Source organism: Fringilla coelebs, assembly GCF_963513975.1.
Source record: "Fringilla coelebs genome assembly, chromosome: 6".
Taxonomy (NCBI): domain Eukaryota; kingdom Metazoa; phylum Chordata; class Aves; order Passeriformes; family Fringillidae; genus Fringilla; species Fringilla coelebs.
In genome coordinates, this window is record NC_140034.1 from 991,725 (window position 1) to 1,014,137 (window position 22,413).

Genomic DNA, 22,413 nt, shown 5'->3' on the forward strand with positions numbered 1-22,413 from the left:
CTGGCCACTGAGCTGAGAACAGCTCATCCCTGTTGTGGCAGGAGGATTTGGTCACTCTCCTTGGCCAGGCTGGAACCAGCATCATCAATCCCCAGGCCAAACAATTCCTTACTTCATGGGTGTATCCTGAATTTACTCCTGGTGTAAGGTTTCCTCATAAGGGTTTTCTTCAGGGTGTTCTTCATAATGGACCTGCTCGTCAAATAATTCCCACTGAATTCTGTTCCTGCTCAGTGTGAACATTTGTGGGAATACTGGAAATGGATTTGCCATGGAGAAACTGAAATCTGTTGTTGTTTCTGGCTGGGCTTTATTATTGTGGAGAATTGCCTCTATAAAATGTGTTTATCTGAACAGGTCAGACACTTTTGCAGCCCTTGGCAGCAAATCCCATCCTGCAGAAGCATCTGCAGCAAGGCCCAGAGGCACAGAGGGGGCAGAGCATCCCCCCAGCACAGGTATGTTCCTGTCAGTGCTCACCTGAGGGACCAGAGTGCCCCTGGGGTGAGCACTGAGCCCATCCCTCAGCTCCTAGCAAAGGCAACTTGCAGCTGCTCTGGGGCCAGACTGGCATTTCAGGGTGCTCAGGGGAGGAGTTCCAGCTCATTTCCATTGAGGTGAAGTGCTGCTGGTGTGTTCCACCCTGCCAGGGCACTGCAGGCCCCTGAGCTGTGGGGGTTATTAGCAATCAGAAACACATAATCACAGAATGATTCTGTGCAGGGGCTTTTATTGAGGAGCTCTGGGTGTCAGGGGCACAGACCCAAAGCTGACTCAGACATGGCTTCAGGATGAACACGTTTTTGTACCCCTGTGGTTATATAACTACATATTAATTACTAAACTTATATTGTTCTACTGTATACATTGAGTTCATTCAAGCATGGATTTTGTCATTTCCATCAAACCCCCCAAACACCATTTCTCATTAATCTTGTTACAATTAAACAATAATTATATCCAATTACCAATTATCACATTTGCCAATCATATCATTTATCATAGTCATTAAGTGATTATACAGGTGCAGTTTTGCATGAGCCAGTAAAGCCTCACATTTCCCCAGGGCCTACCAGGCCCAACCTTTCTTGCCAACTCCCCTGAATATCCCTTGATTTTAGAAACATTTTATCCCTATACTATCAGGATTATTTGTGTTTAATCAGTTCTGGTTCTACTGGATGGAGGAAAGGAGCTGAGGGAGCTGTGTCCACAGACTGTCCCTCCATGCCTTGTCCCCAGTCCCTCTCCAGCTCTCCTGGAGCCCCTCCAGGCCCTGCCAGGGGCTCTGAGCTCTGCCTGGAGCCTTCTCCTCTCCAGGGGAACATTCCCAGCCTGGCTCCAGGCTCGTGTCAGGGGGATGTGAGCATCCCTCATCTGGGTGTTCAACAGATCCTGCTGGCTACCCAACAATGCCCTGGTTCAGGAAAGGGATCAGCTCAGATGTGGGGTGACATTTTAGGAGGATGGAACACATCCCAGAGCATACCCACCATGATGGGCAGGGGATGCTCTTTGTGCTTTCAGGCCCTGCAGAGTCAGTGCCTGCTTTTGCACCAAAGGACGATCTGGGTTTCACTTCTGGAGACGCTGCTGTTGTTGGCACAGGTACTGCAGACCCAAAATCATCCCCTGTGTCTCTCTGAGTTATGAAATGAGGGTAAATGTGCCTCTCTAGAGTGGGGGAAGAACAAAAAGATCTGTGCAATGTTTTAGATTGTTCACAATGCCCAGTTCAATGGGAGCACAAAGAATGATGTCTGAAATCGTTGCAGTTGCTGGATAGACAATTCCGGTCTGGAATGAGATGGTTTGGTGTCCCTTCCCTCCCACAGCAGTCTGTGAGCCTGTGTTCTGCCCTCCAGGTGTCTTGGGGAGCCCTCCTGCCCCAGCTGCCAGCCAGTCCATGCCCTGTGTGGCCAATGGGGATGCCCAGGGTGCCCGGGAGGGAGCAGAGGCAGCCCCAGGCAGAAGCTTCCAGAACAGCACTTCCCATTCCTGTTCCCAGGCAGGGAGGGAAGGAGAGGTAAGAACTGCCCAGCCTGGTGCCCTCTCACCCTGGGGGTGTGGGGTGCAGCCAGCCCTGCTCACTCACAGTCTGTGCTGGGGCAGCAGGAGTTTGGCTGGAGCTGCTGCTCCTGATTTTCTTTTCTTGTGGTGGCACCTGGATGTGCCAGGAGCTTCCCACCATGCTCAGATCCCTGAAGAGAGGCTGCAGGAAGGAGTGGAGCTGGGAAGTGCCCTCCCTGAGTCCCACAGCACAAGCAGATGTGGAAGGAGGGGTCAGCTGGGTGGGATCAGGTCTGGTTTTCTCCAGGGATGAATTAATCCAGCTCCAGTCAGTTTTTCTTAAAAGCCATCCTGAATATTTGGCCATAGTCTGGTCTCTGAGGAGTGGTGCTGTTTGTTAAAAACTATTCACAAATGTAAATGGAGCGAGATTTATCTGAGTGAAGTGTGATACAAAGTCAAAAAACATTGAAATGCAGCTCTTTCTGCAAGCCTTTAGAGTAACATTTGAAGAATACTGAAACTTGAAGTTAATGATTTACAGTGTCTACATTTTCTGATTTCCCCTGAACATGTGAACCCTTGACAGGATCAGATTCAAATCAGTAAATTGATTAAATTTATTAAACTGAACTTAAATTTAACTGGATTCAGTTTATTTGCTGAGTTTTCCTGAGGCACAAAAGTGTCATGAACACAGGAGAGAGAAGGGTCAGATCAGAGAAGATCCTGATTTTCCATGCTGACCTTGGCCAGCATCAGGAACTGGGCATTCAGTTCTGGGGTAACTTATGCTTGATTTTTAATTTTTTTTTTTTTTTTTGCAGATAAAAATGACCTTGTCAAAATCTGCTCAGGAGAAGCTGAGGAGGAGGAGGAAAGAAGACAAAGAACACAACCATAAAGAGCAGCAGGAAGGCAAAGACTTGGAAGGGAAGGAAGAATTCCCTTGGGAAAGGATTAGACTGAGTATGAGTGAACCAGAGAAACTCACAGCAGAAAGTGAGCATGAGGGTTTGTCTTAAATTAATATTCCCAGTTCAGTGCTGCTGAAATGGAAATTAGGGCTGGTAATTCTGGGTTTTAACTTGGTTCTGATTGGTTTTATTGTAGTTTGGCCATTTTCTTCTTTCCTAGGGTTTAGTCTCTGTGGGGATTTACTGACATCACCAAGAAATGGATCTTTGTCCTTAGAAAATGTGGCCTTGAACCCTTCCCTGAAAAGAACATCCAGTTTGAAGAGGTCAAAGTGTTCATCCTTGCTAGATTCTGGTAAGCTGGGACAGTAAACTCTTTAAATATTTGGGTAGGTGGAGTGAGACAGTTTCAAAATGCAATTTATTTGTGCAGGGGACAGTTCTGAGGTGCTCTGGAAGATCAGTACTGTGGGGATTTAATTCCTCAGGGGGATTCCACTGATCATTTTTCATCTAGAATCTCTTAGGGAGTTCATGAAACATCAGAGGCTTTTAGTTTGATCAGGATCTGGAATGATACAATGCATTAACAGCAAACTGACTCCCTCCTGTCCCCAAAAACCCTCTTCTGGGTACATTTTGGCACTGAATTGCCTTTAAAATAAGCAGTAGGAAAATGTTAAGAGTAGGAGCTCCTACTGATGGTGCTTAAAGGTGGCCAGAATTTGTCTAGTGTCTCTTAAGGTTTATGATGTTATTAGCACACTGTGCATCTGTTTTTACATTAAACATCCACCACCTTTGTGTTTGTACTCTTAAAAGTGAAGGTTGTGTGCAAAACTGAATTTACATGAACAAAACTCTGATTGATTGGGGCTGCCCCTGGATCCCTGGCAGTGTCCAAGGGCAGGGCTTGGTGGTGATGCCTTGGTGGCTCCCTGGGGCAGAGCTGGGCAGGGTTAAAGGAAAGAGCAGGGATTCATTAAAAGGAGATAATTCCCTCACAGGACACCCCTGGGGTAGGGCTGGGCACAGTTAAAGGACAGAGCAGGGATTTATTCAGAGGCCTCACAGGACACCCCTGGGGCAGAGCTGGGCAGGGTTAAAGGACAGAGCAGGGATTTAGTCAGAGGCCTCACAGGACACACCTGGGGCAGGGCTGGGCACAGTTAAAGGACAGAGCAGGGATTTATTTATTCAGAGGCCTCACAGGACACACCTGGGGCAGTGCAGGAGCCCGGCCAGGGCTGCCCCCAGCTGGAGCCTGGCTCAGGAGCTCTCACACTTTTCTGAGCTTTGCTCCATCTCCAGGCTGGGCTCAGGTTCCAGTCCCAGCCCCAGGGGATGCTGTCCCACCCTCCCAGGCTGCTCTCCTCCCTTCCCTGCTGGCACTTTTGGGGCTGCAGCTGCAGCGCTGTCCCTGCTTCTGGGGCTGGGAAAGGATTGAGAGTCACCGATGGCGTGTCCCATGTCACTGATGGTGTCCTGTGTCACTGATGGTGTGTCCCATGTCAGAGCTGTGTCCCCCTGTCACTGATGGCGTGTCCCATGTCAGAGCTGTGTCCCGTGTCACTGATGGTGTGTCCCGTGTCATTGATGGTGTCCCCTGTCATTGATGGTGTCCTGTGTCACTGATGGTGTGTCCCATGTCAGAGCTGTGTCCCCTGTCACTGATGGTGTGTCCCATGTCAGAGCTGTGTCCCCTGTCACTGATGGTGTCCCTGTCCCTGACGGTGTGTCCCATGATGTCCCCTGTCGCTGACGGCGTGTCCCCATCACTGATGATGTGTCCCATGGTGTGTCCCCTGTCACTGATGGTGTCCCCCTGTCACTGATGGCGTGTCCCATGGTATGTCCCCTGTCACTGATGGTGTCCCCTGTCACTCATGGCGTGTCCCATGGTGTGTCCCCTGTCACTGATGGTGTCCTGTGTCACTGATGGTGTGTCCCGTGGTGTGTCCCCGTCACTGATGCTGTGTCCCCCTGTCACTAATGGTGTCCCCTGTCACTGATGGCGTGTCCCTGTCACTGATGGTGTCCCCTGTCACTGATGGCATGTTCCATGGTGTGTCCCCTGTCACTGATGATGTCCCCTGTCACTGATGGTGTCCCCTGTCACTCATGGCATGTTCCATGGTGTGTCCCCTGTCACTGATGGTGTCCCCTGTCACTGATGGCGTGTCCCATGGTGTGTCCCCTGTCACTGATGATGTGTCCCATGGTATGTTCCCTGTTACTGATGGTGTCCTGTGTCACTGATGGTGTGTCCCGTGGTGTGTCCCCGTCACTGATGGTGTGTCCCCCTGTCACTAATGGTGTCCCCTGTCACTCATGGCGTGTCCCTGTCACTGATGGTGTCCCCTGTCACTGATGGCATGTTCCATGGTGTGTCCCCTGTCACTGATGGTGTCCCCTGTCACTGATGGCGTGTCCCATGGTGTGTCCCCGTCACTGATGGTGTCCCCTGTCACTGATGGCGTGTCCCGTGGTGTGTCCCCCTGTCACTGATGGTGTCCCCTGTCACTGATGGCATGTCCCACGGTGCTCCCCCTGTCACTGATGGTGTGTGCCCCTGTCACTGATGGCGTGTCCCATGGTGTGTCCCCGTCACTGATGGTGTCCCCTGTCCCTGTTGGCGTGTCCCGTGGTGTCCCCTGTCGCTGACGGTGTCCCTGTCCGCAGAGGAGCCGTGCCCGGGGCGGGGCCGCTGCCGGGAGCCGCCGGTGACGCAGAGCCCCGAGGTGCTGGACCCGGCCGAGCTGCTGCCCTTCCCCCGGCCCGAGCCCGCCCTGGCAGAGGCGCTGGCGCTGCTGGCTGACCACGACTGGTGCGTGCCCGGGGCTGGCAGGGCGGGCACGGGAGGGCTGGGGCAGACACAGCGCCGGGCAGAGACAGCCGGGGCACCGAGCCGGAGGGGAGGGAAACGGGCTGGGCTGGGAAGTGGAGCGGAAAGGAATTCTTAAAGCTGGACAGAAGGTTTGCATAGTATGTGTTTGTATGTGAGCAAATACATCCTGTATAAATATAAAAGTACTGAGAAGTTTTTAAAACCCCTCTCTCAGTTGCTCCATCTCTGGGTCAGAAAAGGACTGAATCTCACAGGGGGGTTCAGGCAAGTTTGAGATTAAAGGAGCTTTGTAAATCAGGGCTGAGAACCGAGCCTACAGAGGCTTGAGGAGTCTGGCTTGAAGGACTGGAGAGGCCCCACCAACACCTTCTGGGGGCTCTGTGTGTAAAATCAGCAGCCCAGCCTTGGGGCTCTGTGTGGAATCAGCAGCCCAGCCTTGGGGCTCTGTGTGGAATCAGCAGCCCAGCCTTGGGGCTCTATCTCGACTTAGAAGCTCCTTTAGGTGCTCTGTGTGGAATTAGCAGCTCGTCCTTGGTGCTTTGTATGGATTAAAAGCATCTCTTTGGTGCTTCCCAACTTGGGATGAGCTTACAGAGCTGCTCCCTTCAGTCTGGGGAAGGAAACTCCTCTAATTGCCCCTGGTGCCAGCTGGGAGCAGAGCTGTGGGTGCTGTGCTGGAACTGCTAAAGTGTTCCAGCACAGCACCCTCAGAAAAGAAAAGACAGATTTGCTTGGAAAGGTTCCTGCTTTATCTCTTCCCTGGCAGGGCAGGCAGGCCGTGGCACAGGGTGCCCAGAGCAGCTGTGGCTGCCCCTGGATCCCTGGCAGTGCCCAAGGCCAGGCTGGACACTGGGACACCCTGGGACAGTGGGAGGTGTCCCTGCCATGGACACTGGGACACCCTGGGACAGTGGGAGGTGTCCCTGCCATGGCAGGGTGGCACTGGGTGGGCTCTGAGGTCCTTTTGAACCCAAACCATTCTGGGATTATTTCTCATTGCTTTATTTTACCATCTAACTTGTTTGCTATTTGATTCCTTAGAATTCCACACTTGAGGATTTTAATGAGGCTTTTCACGTGGATGGAATTAAAATATTATTTTTTCACACAGGGAGAAGAAAATTGAAGGTCTGAACTTTGTCAGGTGCTTGTCTGCCTACCATGCCCCTATTCTGACTGCAAAGCTCCATGAAACAACTCTGGCTGTGGCTCAAGAGGTTAAATTTTCCTACCAGAATATTCCACTGGCTCTCTGTGTGTAAATATGTATTTTACAGCTCTCTGAAATGATTTATGCTCACCTCTGTTGAGTTTTCCTCAACTGAGCAGTCTCAAGGATGATTTGAGACTCAGAGGCTGAGAAAATGTAGATTTTAACTTTATAACATTTTTATGAGTGTCTATTTTAATTCTCACCCATTATCAATCAAGTTAGAAATGTGTTTCTCAGTTGCTTGTAATGTTACTTAAAAATGACAAAGGGCAAACATGAATATTTATTTTAAAGTCTCTCTGATCAACATTATTCATTGTTTTTTGGGTTTTTCCTGTGTGCAGGTCAAGAATTTACGCTCAGGTGTTTCTCGAGCTGCTGTGGTCTGTTTAGGGGATTTGTTCACCCACCTGAAAAAGAGCATGGATCAAGAAGTAGATAATGCAGTAAAAGTCCTTTTGCACAAAGCTGGGGAATCCAACACTTTTATAAGGGAAGAGGTAGACAAGGCACTGAAGGCCATGGTTAATAATGTGACTCCAGCACGTGCACTTTGTTCTCTTATAAATGGAGGGCAAAGGTAATTCCTATAAAGACTTTATCAAGAATATTGTGAATAGAGTAAATTTATCAAATGTAGGCTTTTTAACATCAAATCAGAGTACAGTAGACAGAAATTTGAAAACCAGTAAATCAGCTGTGCTAAACCTCTACCCAGGGCAATGTTTGTTGGCATACATTGAATTAAAGCCCCTCTCTTCCTTTCTGTGCATTATGTAAGAGGTTGGCTGTTGATTTTGGTGTATTTTCTGGCTGTTTTGCACCACTTCAGTGATTTTATTTGCTGTTACTGTATATTCTTGGGGAGCTGCTGTTTTGCTTTGCCTGGTAAAGCTGACATAATGTTCTTTCTTTTCCTCCTTTGCTCTGCAGTCAGTTCCTGTCTTGGCCAGTGTTCAGCACCTCTCTTTATTTAGAAAACTGATTTATAACTTCCAGTTCCCTAGCTGCATCTGTCTTGCTTGATTCCTCCTCTCTAGGCTGAGCCTTTGTGTCTGCATTTTAATTTCCTTCTCAGTGCTGGTGGCTATTCTTTTCTGGAGTTAATTCCTTTCTTTCCTTGGCCCTGTTCAATTTGTTTTCCTTTTCCATCCTCATTCACTGCTCACCCATCTGAGCTGGGTGCACCCCCTGGTGCTTCCTCCCTTCTCTGCCACCCCTTGGCATTTCCCAGGTTCCATTTCCCTTCATGACACATTTCAGGTGCTCCATTCAAAATCTCTCCACAGATTTCCTGCACAGCTCCAATCCTCAGAGTTGAAAATGTTCTCTTTTGTTTCCTGGGCAGCTGGTTGTTGGGGGATACATGGATTCTGTCTCCTGACAACTCTGCTGCAGTTTCTGCTCTTTAAACTGAAAGGCAAAAGTCAGCCTTGGGATTTCCATTCTTTAGGAATTTCTGGGATCCAGACTGACTTGGGATGGATGTCCCACCCCTGGGAGTGTCCAAGGCCAGGCTGGACAGGGCTTGGAGCAGCCTGGGGTAGTGGAAAGTGTCTCTGCCCATGGCTTTGTGGTCCCTCCCAACCCAAACCAGGCTGATTGCATCATTTTGTGAATTCAGGAGTAGCGGGCAGTAACTGCCCATGGCTTTATTCAGCGCCCAGGGGAAGTGCCCTGTTTGGGTTCTCCCTTCTTGGCCTCAGACCCTTGGACCCCCTGGGCAGAGCTGTCTCTCCAGACCTCCCCACCTTACCTGGCAGATCCAAACTCACCTGCTCAGGGGTTTTCTGTAGGGATTTGCCCCCTCCACTTGGTGAGTTTGTATAGGTTTTCTGCTATTTAAGGCATCAGAACTGAGCTGAATACTGCCTTTGGGCACAGATTAATCTGTTCACAGCTCAGACTTTCCTAACTCATTGAGTACAGGAAGTTTTTAATGGATCACACATCAGGGCATGCCTAAAGGTGCAGCTTTTCTAGGCCTGGCTTTAGGAAGCTCTGGCCACGTCAGCAGGAAAGCTCCTGGAGCACAGGGCAGCTCCAGCTCCAGAGGCTCTGACAGGAATATGGAATTACCCTTCAAAGGGGAATCTGTGTCTCAGTTGGAAGTGAAAAGTGTTTGACACAACTGTAATTCCACAGGGGATGCTCTCTCTAAGTTGGACTGAGTTGCTTAAATTCACCACAACATAATCCTTCAATTATGGTGTCACTTGCAATTCATGGGACCTCTTAAAATGTGCCTGGTTTCTGCTCAGCTCCTTTCAGCCCTCTGTGATCATGACTGTAATGCTGGCAGCCCTGACTAGACAGAAATACTGATTCTTCATCAGCCCCAAAGTTGGGTTTGACTTTACAACAAGAATAATTCCAGTGGGAGTGTCCCAGCCCCTGGCAGGGGTTGGAACAAGATGAGCTTTAAGGTCCCTTCCCAACCCAATCTGGGATTCTGTGAGTGGAGTCATGATCCAAGAGCCTGATTCCGGGGACAGAGCTGAGAGTGATTTTACTTCAGGGATTTTAAAATCCTGTTTCTTACCTGTATGCACTGTGTTTGCCTCTAGGGTGTTGTGTGCACACAAATGTTTTCCAGCTGTTTCCATGAGCAGGGGTTGTTTGCTTCATGGAGTGAGGTCTCTAAGCCTCTCAATTCTTGTTTTCCCCTTGACAGTGCAGCAGGAGTTGCAAATTGTCCTCAAAGTAGCATTTTTAATTCAAATATAAAATTGGAAACATTAGAGTTTGCAGGATTTTGTTCCTGAACACAAGTGGGACCAGCAGGGGCAGCAGGATTTAGATAAAAGGATCATTTGCTGCACGAGTTTGAAGGCTGAGTCTGGCTGTTCTCTCCTTTGCATCAGCACAGGTGTTTATTTTGTACAAAGCAGGGATCAGGAGACTCCTGCAGGATCTTTAGGAGTCGATTGAACACTGCTTTAGTCAATTTTAAAGTGATGTCAGTCAATTTGCTTTAGTCAGTTTTAGTCAAGTGCCCAGAATGTGTGTCTGAGCACAAGAACTGGTTTATTGTAGAGCTCATTGAAAGAACAGTCATGTGCTTTGTAAAATGAAATTATCTGAATGAAAACTAGAACTGAAATTCTAAAAGCCCCCTGCCTGAGTCCAGGGATTGTTGGAAGGTGTCCCTGCCCTGGCAGGGCTGGCAGGGGATGTGCCTGGAGCTCCCTTCCAGCCCGGCCGCTCGGCATCCCGTGGCCGCGGGGCCGTGCGTGGCCGGCAGGGCGGGTGGGGCTGTGGCAGCCCTGCAGGGCCGTCCCTCAGGCCTCTCTCCCTCCCCAGCCACCTGCACTCGGCCGTGAGGAGATGCACAGCCCAGCACCTGGGGGACATCGTGGAGCGCCTGGGCCCCGAGCGCGTCCTGGCCGGGGGCCGGCCCGTGGCCGAGCGGCTGCTGCCCGCCATCGCCAGGTTTGCCCAGGACAGCTCCCAGCAAACACGGTGAGCACTCCTGGGGACAGGGAACTGTCCCCTGGGGCTGGGGCTGGGGGTGAGCACTGCCTGGGGACAGGGAACTGTCCCCTGGGGCTGGGGGTGAGCACTGCCTGGGGACAGGTAGCTGTCCCCTGAGCCCCTGGGGCTGGGGGGTGAGCACTGCCTGGGGACAGGGAACAGCCCCTGGGCTGGGGGTGAGCACTGCCTGGGGACAGGGAACTGTCCCCTGAGCCTCCGAGGCTGGGGGTGAGCACTGCCTGGGGCTGGGGGTGAGCACTGCCTGGGGACAGGAAACTGTCCCCTGAGCCACTGGGGCTGGGGGTGAGCACTGCCTGGGGACAGAGAACTGTCCCCTGAGCCACTGGGGCTGGGGGTGAGCACTGCCTGGGGACAGGGAACTGTCCCCTGGGGCTGGGGGTGAGCACTGCCTGGGGACAGGGAACAGCCCCTGGGGCTGTGGGTGAGCACTGCCTGGGGACAGGGAACAGCCCCTGGGGCTGGGGGTGAGCACTGCCTGGGGCTGTGGGTGAGCACTGCCTGGGGACAGGGAACAGCCCCTGGGGCTGTGGGGTGAGCACTGCCTGGGGACAGGGAACAGCCTCTGGGGCCCTGGGGTGAGCACTGCCTGGGGACACAGCCCAGCTGCCTCTGGGGCTGTGCCCTTGGGAGAGGTTGGGTTAGGAGGGAAAAGACCCTGGGGAGCAGTAAGGGTTGGATAGGCCTGGAGCAGCTGGGAGGTGTCCCTGCCCTTGGCAGAGGTAGAAGGGGATGGGAGTTAAGGTCCCCTCCAAATAAACCTTTGAGTGCAGCTGTTATCCCAGCACTGGCAGGACTGTTAGGGTAGTGCCTGTGCAGGAATCCCCTGGATACCTCCCACACACCCTGGCTGCAGGAGGAGAGGGGCTCACAGGATGTGCTGTGCCGGGCACAGAGGGAGAGGCAGCCACACAGGGAATGCTGGCTCCTGAATCCACACCTGGAGCTGATCCATGTGTCTGGTTGACAAGGCTGGACCACTCTGGTCAAAGCCAGCAGAACTGGAAGGCTGTCCTCATTCATTTGGTCAGTTAATTTAAGTGATGCTTGAGCACATCCTCTGGGAGAGGATGGAATAGGGACTCAGCAATCTCAGAGTCATGGAATGCCTGAGGTTGGAAAAGACCTCCAATAACACTGACTGGGGACTCCAACCCTCCCTGGGCAGTGCCAGGGCCTGAGCCCCCTTTCCATGGGGAAATTCCTGCTGTGCCCACCCTGAGCTCCCCTGGCCCAGCCTGGGGCCGTTCCCTCTGCTCCTGTCCCTGTTCCCTGGAGCACAGCCCGACCCCCCGGCTGTCCCCTCCTGCCAGGAGCTGTGCAGAGCCACAAGGGCCCCCTGAGCCTCCTTTGCTCCAGCCTGAGCCCCTGCCCAGCTCCCTCAGCCTCTCCTGGGGCTCCATTCCCTTCCCTGGACACAACCTCCCTGCACCTTTCCATTTTGAAATCCCACACCTGGAATGACCAAGCCAGTCCCTGTCCCTGGATGTCCTGGTGCTCTCCCTGCAGGTACTATGGGCGGAGGATGCTCTTCAGCATGATGGCTCATCCTGACTTGGATAAAATCCTGGAGAAGTTTGTGCCACCCAAGGACTTGCCTTACATTAAGGAAACTGTTGGCAGCCTACGAGAGAAGGTGTGTGGGAAAGCTCTTGTGTAGCATCTGGGGCAGCTGGAGGTGTCCTGGGGGCTACTGGCTGTAGACAATTGCAGCACTGCAGCCACAATAATTCCCTGTGGTTCCCTTGGCCCATGAATTCCTGCTGTACCTTTGTGCAGGGCCTGGGGGAGATGCCCTTGGATACACCCTCAGCCAAAGGAAGGCGTTCCCAGACTGGAAATGTTGGACATTTGAGGTCGTCCTCTACTTGCAGAGATGCTCCCATCATCCCAGACAGGTAATGAGTTCCATTATCCTGTGAGGAGCGTGGCCAAGGGGGGAGCACAGAAACAGCCACACAGGGCTGGCAAAGTTAAACATCCCTCAAGGAAAAGGAAAGTCTTGACCTGTTCCAGAGAAACTCTTAAATAGAGTGACCAGTTACATGAAAATGGTTTTGTGCATTTTGAAATTAATTTGTCTACTGGCCATGTATGAAATACAGATGGTGCACAAACCACCTGGAATTCACAGTATGGAATCACAGAATCATGGAAGGGTTTGGGTTGGAAGGGCCTCAAAGCCCATCCAGCACAACCTCCCACTGTCCCAGGCTGCTCCAAGCCCAGTCCAGCCACACCTGGGACACTTCAGGGATCCAGGGCAGCATCATCCCAGATGCTGCTGTTCAGACTCATGGAAAAACCATTCCTGGTTGGAGCCACAGCACAAATTACTCATTTCTACACAACTGTGGACACCAAGGACTTACTTAGACCCTGACTGAGGATGCTGGGGGGGGTTAGATCGTACTCTGACCACTTTTAGTTTTGTTTTATCTTCTTACCGGTTTTATATTGACCTTTTTTAGGTCTTGGATATACAGCAGCAATTTTTGGGCTCAGATAGATATGAACACAATGACGCTATGGGGATTACCACGGGACATTCCACCCCTTCTTCCATATCATCTGGTTGATGCCCAAATGAGTACACTGGAACTTTAAACACAGATATCTATACATTATACATATATATATACACACACACACAAGTACAGTTATTTCAGTGGTCACTGCCCATCCCGGATATCCCAGGTAGTTCTGGTAGGACTGGAGCAGCCCATGGTAGTTAAATCATACAGCAGCATAGAGCAGCCAGGGGTGCCCAGGCCTTCCAACATTACAGGTTCTTCTCACCCCCAATCAATCCCCCTGATGCACCTGAGACATTTCTGCATCACCCACCAGGTCAGCCAGGCCCCTGAGCAGAGACAGCCCCATGGATGGGTTTGTCTTTGCCTGAGGCAGGATTAATGCACCCAGTCTTTCCCAGCATCCTGCACCTGTGTGCACCACAGGGGGGCCTCCCCAGAGTTATCCTGAGACCCCAGATCCCAGGGTTTCTCCCACTTGGCCCTGATGGCAGCTCACATTTTCATGGATCCATGTAAGAGCCTGACTGAGGGATGTGGGACTGCAGGGGCTCTTCCCAATGCAGTTTATTCCATCCAAGGTGTCCCAGCAGCCCAGGGCCGTGGGTGACAGAGCTGTGCCCACAGCTGTCAGCTCCAGCTGCAGGCAGCCCTGCAGACCCTTAGTTTAGGTTCCAGTGCATGATTGACTTTTCTTTGCTGAGCACCTTCCCACAGCAGAGCCAATCCATCCCTTCACTGTTACCTCCAGCCCATCCCAGCTCCTGTCAGTGCCACATTCATGGGGCTGCTCTCCAGTCACTCACAGGCAGCACATTGCAGCTTCAGCCACAAGTTGTTTTTCAGTTTTCTTGCAGGGGGAAATTCTGAGACCTTTTTTCTCCTTGCCACATTTGCTGCCTTGTTTGCCTGAGCTCTCTTCCTGCTTGGTAAAAACATCTTCTTGTTTGGGCTGGGTTTATCCTTTGCTCTGAGCCATAAAACCCCTTCTAACTCACACAGCCTTTGGCTCCTTGGTTAGCCAGCAAGGCTGGCTCAGCAATTCTTTTCTTCTGGATCAAAACTTGCTTCCATCTCTATTCCTTCTTCAGACTCCACATTCAAAAATCTTTCTGCCAGGCACACACACATCTGTGAGACTTTCTTGTCAAACTTTCATCCTTCCCAACAGATCCAGTCATGGATTACCCAGGATGCAGTGTCCATGGTAAAGGCCACCCCTTGGTCTCGTGCCCACTTAGAGGTGGCACCTCTTCCCCGATGACCTGAGGCCCTGCCAAGCTGGAAGGAGCTCTCCCTTGTTTGCAGTCCAGAGCTACCCGTGACACTTCACTCCTGCAGCCTGACCCAGCTATTTGCTGTGGTGATGCTCCTCACCAGCCCAGCTCTGAGGCACAGCATGGACTTTCACTGTCAGCCCCTCTACCTGGCCAGGGATGTTCTGCCATTCTCCAGCAGCCAAAACCAGTTTCCCTCTGTGCTGCCAATTTTCCTTTTTCCACCTTTCCAGCCACTCCCACAAAGTGTTTGCCACCATCCACCAGTCAGGGCAGAGGGAGTGTTGGCCACTTCCCTTGCTCAGGGGTGTCCAGAGCCAGCTGGAGGCTTTCAGCTCTGCAGCCTGCCTGGATCCACCTTCAGAGCTTCCATGACTCCCCATGGAAGGCTCCACATACTTCCCATGTCCTGCTGGTTTCACCAGTGAGCAGAGCGTCACCTCCCACCCTCTGCTGGCTGGTTCTGTGCTGGGGCCTCCTCAGCACTGTCACCTTGTCTTGCTTTGAGACAGTTTAATGAGGTGGGCACTCTGAAATGAGCAATGAGCTCCCCTTGATTCCAGTCAATCCCTTTCTGCCAATAAGGAATGGGATGTGAGTAGATATAAGTGAAAAAATAAGTTTTTTAACAGACTGCTAACAGGCAGAGAGGAAAATGTAAATAACGGCTGGATAGTTAAGTGCTAAATCTCATTAACTCCCCAGGAAAAAGAAGAGACCCAAAATGCTGGAAATACCCAATGCTATCAGGGATGGCCTTCAGGACAAAGGGACAAGCTGGTGTCAGATCCCTCTTGGGAAGCCTCGTGGAGCAGTTCCAGCAGCAGAAAAAGGCCTGGCAGCTCATCCAGGGTCAGCCTCCCCCTCCCCACAGCAGGGCAGGCAGGGCAAGGGGCCACTCGGGGTTGTGTCTCCCTGGCTGGTGCTGCCCACAGTGGTTTGGAGTGGGGCTACTCTGCTCCTGCTGGGACTCCTCAGCTCTGAACAAGCACCCGCAGAATTTGTCCTTAAGGCAGCTCAGACCTGCTCACTGCAGTCCCTCCGAGCTGAGGGAAAAACTAAAAATGAAAAGGGAAGAAAAAAGAACCTCTGCCTGAGCAAAGACCAAGCAACTGCAAAGGCAACACCACACAGAGAAATCCCACAACGTGCCTGGGTGGAGGGATTTTCCAAACCCCCAGGACAGCACCACACACACACACAGGATCCCTGGCTGAGCTGGATCTGGGATACAGGAAGCACCCCAGGGCATTTCACTGTATTCTTTCTGGGAGGGTGGCACCCAAGATCACCCCAGGGCACTTCACTGTATTCTTTCTGGGAGGGTGGGCAGGCCCTGGCACAGAATTCCCAGAGCAGCTGTGGCTGCCCCTGGATCCCTGGCAGTGCCCAAGGCCAGGTTGGACACTGGGGCACCCTGGGGCAGTGGGAGGTGTCCCTGCCGTGGCAGGGGTGGCACTGGGTGGGATTGAAGGTTCCTTCCAACCCCAGCCATTCCATGGTTTGTGATTGAATGAACTGAAAAAGAAGTACCCCCAATTTGAAAGCAAGCCAAGAACTGCATCCAAGAACACAGAGTTCAGAGGGTTGTGACTGCAGTGTCTCTTCAGAACTAAATTTCTTTAACACAACCCTCCACAGTTCAAAATAATAACTGGTTCTACATTTACTGATAAATTTTGATTGCTTATTCCATTCCTCATCCAAGCCTTGTGTCCAGGAATTAGGAGAGTTAATGACTGTCTGGATGGTCTGTAAATACCTGGACAGAGAGGTGATTCCACAGGTTTTAGAATTCTTTCCATGACTCTAATGGGATCAGGTGCCACAGGAAATTTGTTTCTAAATATTCTAGGAAGAGTTGTAGGGTTTTCAACTCAGCATGGAGTGTTACTGAGGTAACACCTGGTCTGGGGTCAGCCTTTAAAGTACTCTGGGAATAAAGATTTGAACTACAATAAGTTTGGGGAAGTTGTTACCCATTGATGTAAGGGAAGTTCCCAGTTGATCCTGGTCACAAAACCAGCTGTATTTGGAGCAGAGTGGATATAAGACTTTGGGAACAACACTTACTATTAGGTGATTTATTTTTAATTCATGACATTTAAGGTGAAACTTTGTGTTTACTTCTGATACTTGCGAGAATGTGTGGGATGAGCCTCCTGGTCCAACTCACGGAACAACATTTCCCTTTCCCACAGGGACGGCCCGGAGAGCCACGAGGCCCCACGGAGAGCAGCCCCTCGCAGTGCCCTGGAGAGCGAGGAGTACGTCAGGGACATCGTGGGCTCGCTGAACGCCAAAGATTTCCGGGAGCGCATCCGCGGCGCGCGGCAGCTGCTGCTGGACACGGAGAGCAGCCCAGCCCTGGTGCTCCCCAACATCGTCAGGGTAACGCTGCCACAGGCTGGGGTTCAGAGGGCCTGGAGCTGGGCTGGTGCCTCAGGTTTAGCTTTTGTATTTTTCACATTCTGTGCTGCTTTAGTGGGCAGTTATGATCTTCATATGAGGGGATGGTGAGCTCTGTGCACAGAGCAGGGAGACAAAACAATTCCTGCTCCAGCTGGGCACCAAGGACAAATGAGCCAAATCTCAGCCCAGGAGCACAAACCCCGTGGGCTGGAGAGAGAAACAAGCAGGGTGGGACTGCAGGGGCTAAAGCTGGGATGGGACAATGAACTGCAAGGTGCAAATGGAGCAGAACTGATCCCAGGGAGAGACCCCGTGCCCGGCCGGGCATTTTGGGGCCATTTTGGTTCATCTTGGGTGCAGCCCTGGCTGGGCTCTGGTGCTGCCCAAGGTGGGTCCATGGAGGAGATCCTTTGAATAAATCCCTGCTTTATTCTTTAAGTCAATCCAGCCTCTGTTCTGGGTCAGCCTTCTCAAGGCATCAGGGTCACCAAGTTCTCTGAGAAAAGTCTTGGATCCTTCTTGGAATAAGGATGATGGACAGAGAGCATTGAGGAGCAGAGGGGTCTGTGAGAGGCACTAAGGGAGGAAAGGAAGGGAATGGGAGGAAAAATGTGAAATTTTTCACTCAGGCCATTTTTGAATCACTGCCCTGAGAAGCTGTGTCTGTCCCATCCCTGGAAGTGTCCAAGGCCAGGTTGGATGAGGCTTGGAGCAGCCTGGGATAGTGGAAAGTGTCCCTGATGATGGGATGGGCTTTAACATCTCTTCCCATGGAAACCAGTCTGTGATTCCATGATTTCTGGAATCCTTGTGCTGTTTTTCATACCACTCTTGGGTAAATATCAAAATATGGAATAGTTGTGAAAAAAGCAGAAGGGATTAATGAAGAACTGTAAAACTGAAGTAGAGTTACAAGTTTTTGTGTGGGAGAAGGTGAGGAAAGTGTTATGCCAAATTTACTGTGCTAAAGCTCACGATGAGGATCCTGGCCAATAGGAAAGGAGGTTTTGTAGGTGAAAGAAACATCCAGCAGCTGTAAATTAAAGACAGATACAATGAAAGGAAACCAAAGCTTGTCATCCAGCAGTGCCATATCTTTGTGTGGAATGATGGAACTGTGCTGTGGAACCTCCTGGTATCCAGTCTGGGGATGGGTTTGAAACCTTTCAGACATTCCCTGTGCTGAACAGAGCCATGCTTCCCTAAAAATACTGACTGGCAGAAAATCTGGGTCACAGTGAGAGTTACTGTGCCTGGAGTCCATTGCACTGCAGGGCTTTAGATCAGATTAATGCACAGGGTTAAAATAGCAAATCTGGCTTGACTTGCTCAAAAAATGATCCCAGAATTTGCATATCCCAGAATCCCAGAATTTCAGAGTGATTTGGGTCAGAAGGGACCTCACAGAACACCTATTTCCAGCCCCTGGAGAGAGCAGAGCCATCATGTGCCAGGGTGGACAGTTAAAGGGTAGCACTAAAGCAGGTGATGAGCTTTATTGATTCCCAGTTCCACGAGTGCTGCTTGCATGCTTTTCCAGATCTTTGACGCTTTCAAGCCTCGCTTGCACGACTCCAACAGCAAAGTGACCCAGGTGGCTTTGGAGGCCATGCACAAGATGATCCCACTGCTCAAAGACAATTTGTCACCTGTGATCAACATGTTAATTCCTGCCATAGTGGATAACAACCTCAACTCCAAAAATCCAGGGATTTATGCAGCTGCCACAAATGTGATCCAGGCTCTATGTCAACACTTGGGTGAGCAATTTATTTTCTCTTAATTTGAAACAGTTTTAATTGTGGTGATTAAGTTGTAAATTTCAAGTGTTACTTTTTCCAAGAGATGCACAGAGTTGCTACACTGTAAAAATCATTTGGTTTATTCTCACCACACAAATCACCTTGATATTTCTCAGTAGTGCTTTGGTTATTTTTCCATAGCATTTCTTCTTTACCTTTTCCCATGTTGTGTTTATTTCCAGATTTAATTTCCATTCAAGAATTTAATGTGTTTTGCTCTTTGCCTTTAGACACGTCCCTGCTCCTGCAGCCGTTCTGCACAAAAGCCCAGTTCCTGAGTGGAAAAGCAAAGCAGGACCTGACAGAAAAGCTGGCTGGTAAAGTGCTGCTTTCCTTTGCTTGTTTGCTTGTTTGGGTTCCCTTAGTTAGGGAAATTAATTGCAAGGTGGAGGGGTGGGTCTGTACCTCCCTTTCTGTCTCAGGAGGTTGTGCAGCAGTTGTCACATTTCAGCTCTTTAATGGAAATTGGAGCTATTGCTGACAAAACAAAGGATTAGTATTAGCATTAGTGTTATGTAGTCAGATGGAAGATGTATAACTACCTGGAATTTATAAATATTTATAAGTATATTAAGGATTTAATTTAAATGTAAATACCTCATATATTTAAATACCGTAAGGATTAACATTTATAAATACCTTAAGCATACAATAATTTTAACATGGCATTGTATTCCCTCTCCCAGTGCTCATTCCCTCGTGCTCTTGTCAGGAATCCAGACTGGTTTGGGCTGGAAGGGACCTCAAATCCCACCCAATGCCAGCCCTGCCATGGCAGGGACACCTCCCACTGTCCCAGCTGCTCCAGCACTGCCAGGGATCCAGGGGCAGCCACATCTGCCCAGCCCCTGCCCACCCTCCCAGCCAGGAATTCCTTGGGAAAAGCTGAATTTCCATGCTTTAAATGAACAAGGAATGTCTTCATGGGAAATACGCTTGAACCAAACATTTCCTTGGCTCATTTTCAGAGCAGTTCTGTGTGAAATGGAACTCAATAATAACACAATGGACAGGCTGTTCTTGAAATATCTCTAAGTTTGTGCTTTCTGAGGGTGTTAAACAGCCTTTAAACAATCCCTCTCTTGCTGGGATTTTTGGAGTGTTTGTATTATATATCAGAAGAGGCTGTTCTGACAGAGAGGGAAACATTTGCTAATGAAACATTGAATTCATTCTTGAGGAAAATATTTCATCCTATAAACAGATATATTTATTTTATACATATTTTATATGTATGTGTGCAGGGCCAGGAGCTGGACTCATGATCCTTGTTGGGTCCCTTCCAGCTCAGGATATTCCATCATTCATCAGCCTAGTATAAGGCTGTTTTTTTATTTCTTTGAGTTTTTTTAGCTTAATGGAGAAGTGTAATTATCAGCAGCACTGGTGCTACTGTGTCAACTCCTGGGAGATGATAAAAGGAGTGGTTGTGGGAAAATCTGGTATTTTTTATGGGAGCTGATGATGTTGCAACAGCAAACTTGTGTACAGCAGCAGTTTGAGGAGATGATTTAAGTGTTTTTAAACCCTTCTCAAAGGCGGGGATCACATCAAAATCAAAATTTTAATTTAAATTAATATTTTATCCTAACTCTTTCTTGCTACCTTGCTGGAGCTGAACCCCTCTCAAAGCTGGGGATGACATCGAAATTTTAATTTAAATTATGATTTTGTCCTGACCCCTGGCTTGCTGCCTTGCAGAGCTGGTGCTAGTACTGTACCCGTCTCAAAGGTGGGGATCACATCAAAATTGTAGCTTAAATGAATATTTTCTTGCAGAGGTGGTGCTGGAGCTGTACCCCTCTCAAATCTGGGGATCCTATCAAAATTATGATTTAAATGAATATTTTCTCCTGGCAGAGTGGGTGCTGGGGTTGTACCCCTGTAAAAGGCGGGGATCACATCAAAATTGTAATTTAAAGAAATATTTTATTGCAGAGCTTGTGCTGGAGCTGTACCCCTCTCAAAGCTGGGGATTCCATCAAAATTAAATTAATATTTTCTCCTGGCAGAGTGGGTGCTGGGATTGTACCCCTGTCAAAGGCAGGGATCACATCAAAATCGTAATTTAAATGAATATTATATTGCAGAGTGGATGCCGGAGCTGTACCCCTCTCAAAGGTGGGGATCCCATAGAAATTATAATTTAAATGAATATTTTCTCCTGGCAGAGCAGGTGTCAGAGCTGTACCCTTTTCAAGCTGGGGATCCCATTTAATGTAATTGAAATGAATATTTTCTGGCAGAGGTGGCGCTGGAGCTGTACCCCTCTCGCATGCGGGATCCCATTGCAATTGTAACTGACCTGAGTGTTTTCCCCCGGCAGAGCTGGTGCCGGAGCTGTACCCTCGGAAGCCCTGTGCCGTGGAGCAGAAGGTGCTGCCCGTGCTGTGGCACCTGCTGGGCAGCTCAGCGGGCGGCGGCTCCGTGCCCGGGCCCCGCACGGCCACGGCCGCCCTGGCCCAGGCCCTGTGGGCGCAGATGGGCCCCGGCCTGCTCGCCCACGCCGCCGCCCAGCCCCCGCACATCAAGAAGAGCCTGGAGGAGCTTTTGGAGACGGGAACATAAAATCGTCAAATGGCCATCCCTGCAGGTGAAGCTCCAGCGCCGCCTGAGCCGGGCACACGGACGGTGCTGCCGGGACACGGGCGGGAACAGCCCTGAGCTGGGCACGGTGCCTGAGGGAGAGCCCTCAGAGCCGGGCTGGGCCGGACTGCACCGGGAGAGACACCGGGGCCAGGCTGGGCCAGCCTGGGGAGCTGAACTGGGCTGTGCTGGGCCAGCCTGGGGAGCTGAACTGCGCTGTGCTGGGCCAGCCTGGGGAGCTGAACTGGGCTGTGCTGGGCCAGCCTGCAGGCCTGAACCGGCACAGTGTGCGGGGCTGAACTGCGCCGTGCTGGGAGAGCTGTGCTGGGCAGTGTGGGGCTGGCTCCCCTCACTGTCACCAGCGTGGCCATGGAGGAGCTGCTCCAGTCCATCTGTGCTTCTCTCCAGAGGCTCCAGCCCAGGACCTGTCCCTGGATTGCCCATGAAGAACCACACATCAGCACTGCGCTGTACATGGAGAAGTGGAAGAGGGTCCTGGACACAGTGATGCAGTGCTGTTTGTGAAAAACATGTATTTTTGTACCCTCACAGGCAGTGGTGCAGTATTTGTTGTCTCAGGGCTGGGCAGTAGGGAGAATGAACCCTGACCCTTCATTTCCAGCTGCAGGCTCTGGGCACATTGGACATGGGACACAATGGGATATATAAATAAAGGGATTTATTTCTGTACAGGGATGTATTTCTGCAAAGGGCTGGGGAGGAGGGGCTCAAGAGCTGCTCTGCTCGAAGAAACCTGGTGACAGTGGCTGAACGTGAGCCCAGGCGTGCCAAGGTGGGCAACAGCCCAAAGGCACCAGGCCTGGACCAGGAATAGTGTGGCAGCAGGGCCAGGACAGTGGCTGTCCCCTGGGCTGGCACTGCTGAGGCACCTCCAATCCTGGGAATGGCTCTGGGCCCCTCAGTTTAAAAGGGATAGGGAGGGGCTGGAGCATGTTCAGGGAAGGGAACAGAGCTGGGCAGGGGCTGGAGAATCCCTGAGGGAGCTGGGCAGGGGCTGGAGAATCCCTGAGGAGCTGGGCAGTGGCTGGAGAATCCCTGAGGAGCTGGGCAGGGGCTGAGCCTGAAGCAAAGGAGGCTCAGGGGGCCCTTGTGGCTCTGCACAGCTCCTGGCAGGAGGGGACAGCCGGGGGGTCGGGCTGTGCTCCAGGGAACAGGGACAGGAGCAGAGGGAACGGCCCCAGGCTGGGCCAGGGGAGCTCAGGGTGGGCACAGCAGGAATTTCCCCATGGAAAGGGGGCTCAGGCACTGGCACTGCCCAGGGAGGGTTGCAGTGCCCAGCCCTGCAGGTGTCCCCTGGAGGT

The 22,413-nt window shown here is 51.0% G+C and overlaps 1 protein-coding gene across 5 annotated transcripts in view; it reads left to right on the forward strand.

Annotated features, from left to right (window-relative positions):
• The window catches only part of TOGARAM1 (TOG array regulator of axonemal microtubules 1), a 34,637-nt gene extending 12,943 nt beyond the window's left edge, over positions 1-21,694 (forward strand). For 3 of the 5 annotated variants that reach the window (XM_084207343.1, XM_084207346.1, XM_084207345.1), the window contains 16 exons: positions 358-458; positions 1,528-1,608; positions 1,866-2,026; positions 2,838-3,012; positions 3,148-3,282; positions 5,610-5,754; positions 6,887-6,992; positions 7,333-7,568; positions 10,292-10,450; positions 11,990-12,116; positions 12,260-12,378; positions 14,997-15,143; positions 16,493-16,682; positions 18,244-18,463; positions 18,736-18,822; positions 20,832-21,694. In XM_084207343.1, coding sequence (XP_084063469.1) covers positions 358-458; positions 1,528-1,608; positions 1,866-2,026; positions 2,838-3,012; positions 3,148-3,282; positions 5,610-5,754; positions 6,887-6,992; positions 7,333-7,568; positions 10,292-10,450; positions 11,990-12,116; positions 12,260-12,378; positions 14,997-15,143; positions 16,493-16,682; positions 18,244-18,463; positions 18,736-18,822; positions 20,832-21,073 — 2,431 coding nt within the window. In that variant the 3' untranslated portion in view covers positions 21,074-21,694. The remainder of the gene's footprint in view (positions 1-357; positions 459-1,527; positions 1,609-1,865; positions 2,027-2,837; positions 3,013-3,147; positions 3,283-5,609; positions 5,755-6,886; positions 6,993-7,332; positions 7,569-10,291; positions 10,451-11,989; positions 12,117-12,259; positions 12,379-14,996; positions 15,144-16,492; positions 16,683-18,243; positions 18,464-18,735; positions 18,823-20,831) is intronic. The other 2 variants (XM_084207344.1, XM_084207347.1) reach the window with 2 other exon arrangements.
• The last annotated feature ends 719 nt before the right edge of the window (positions 21,695-22,413 follow it).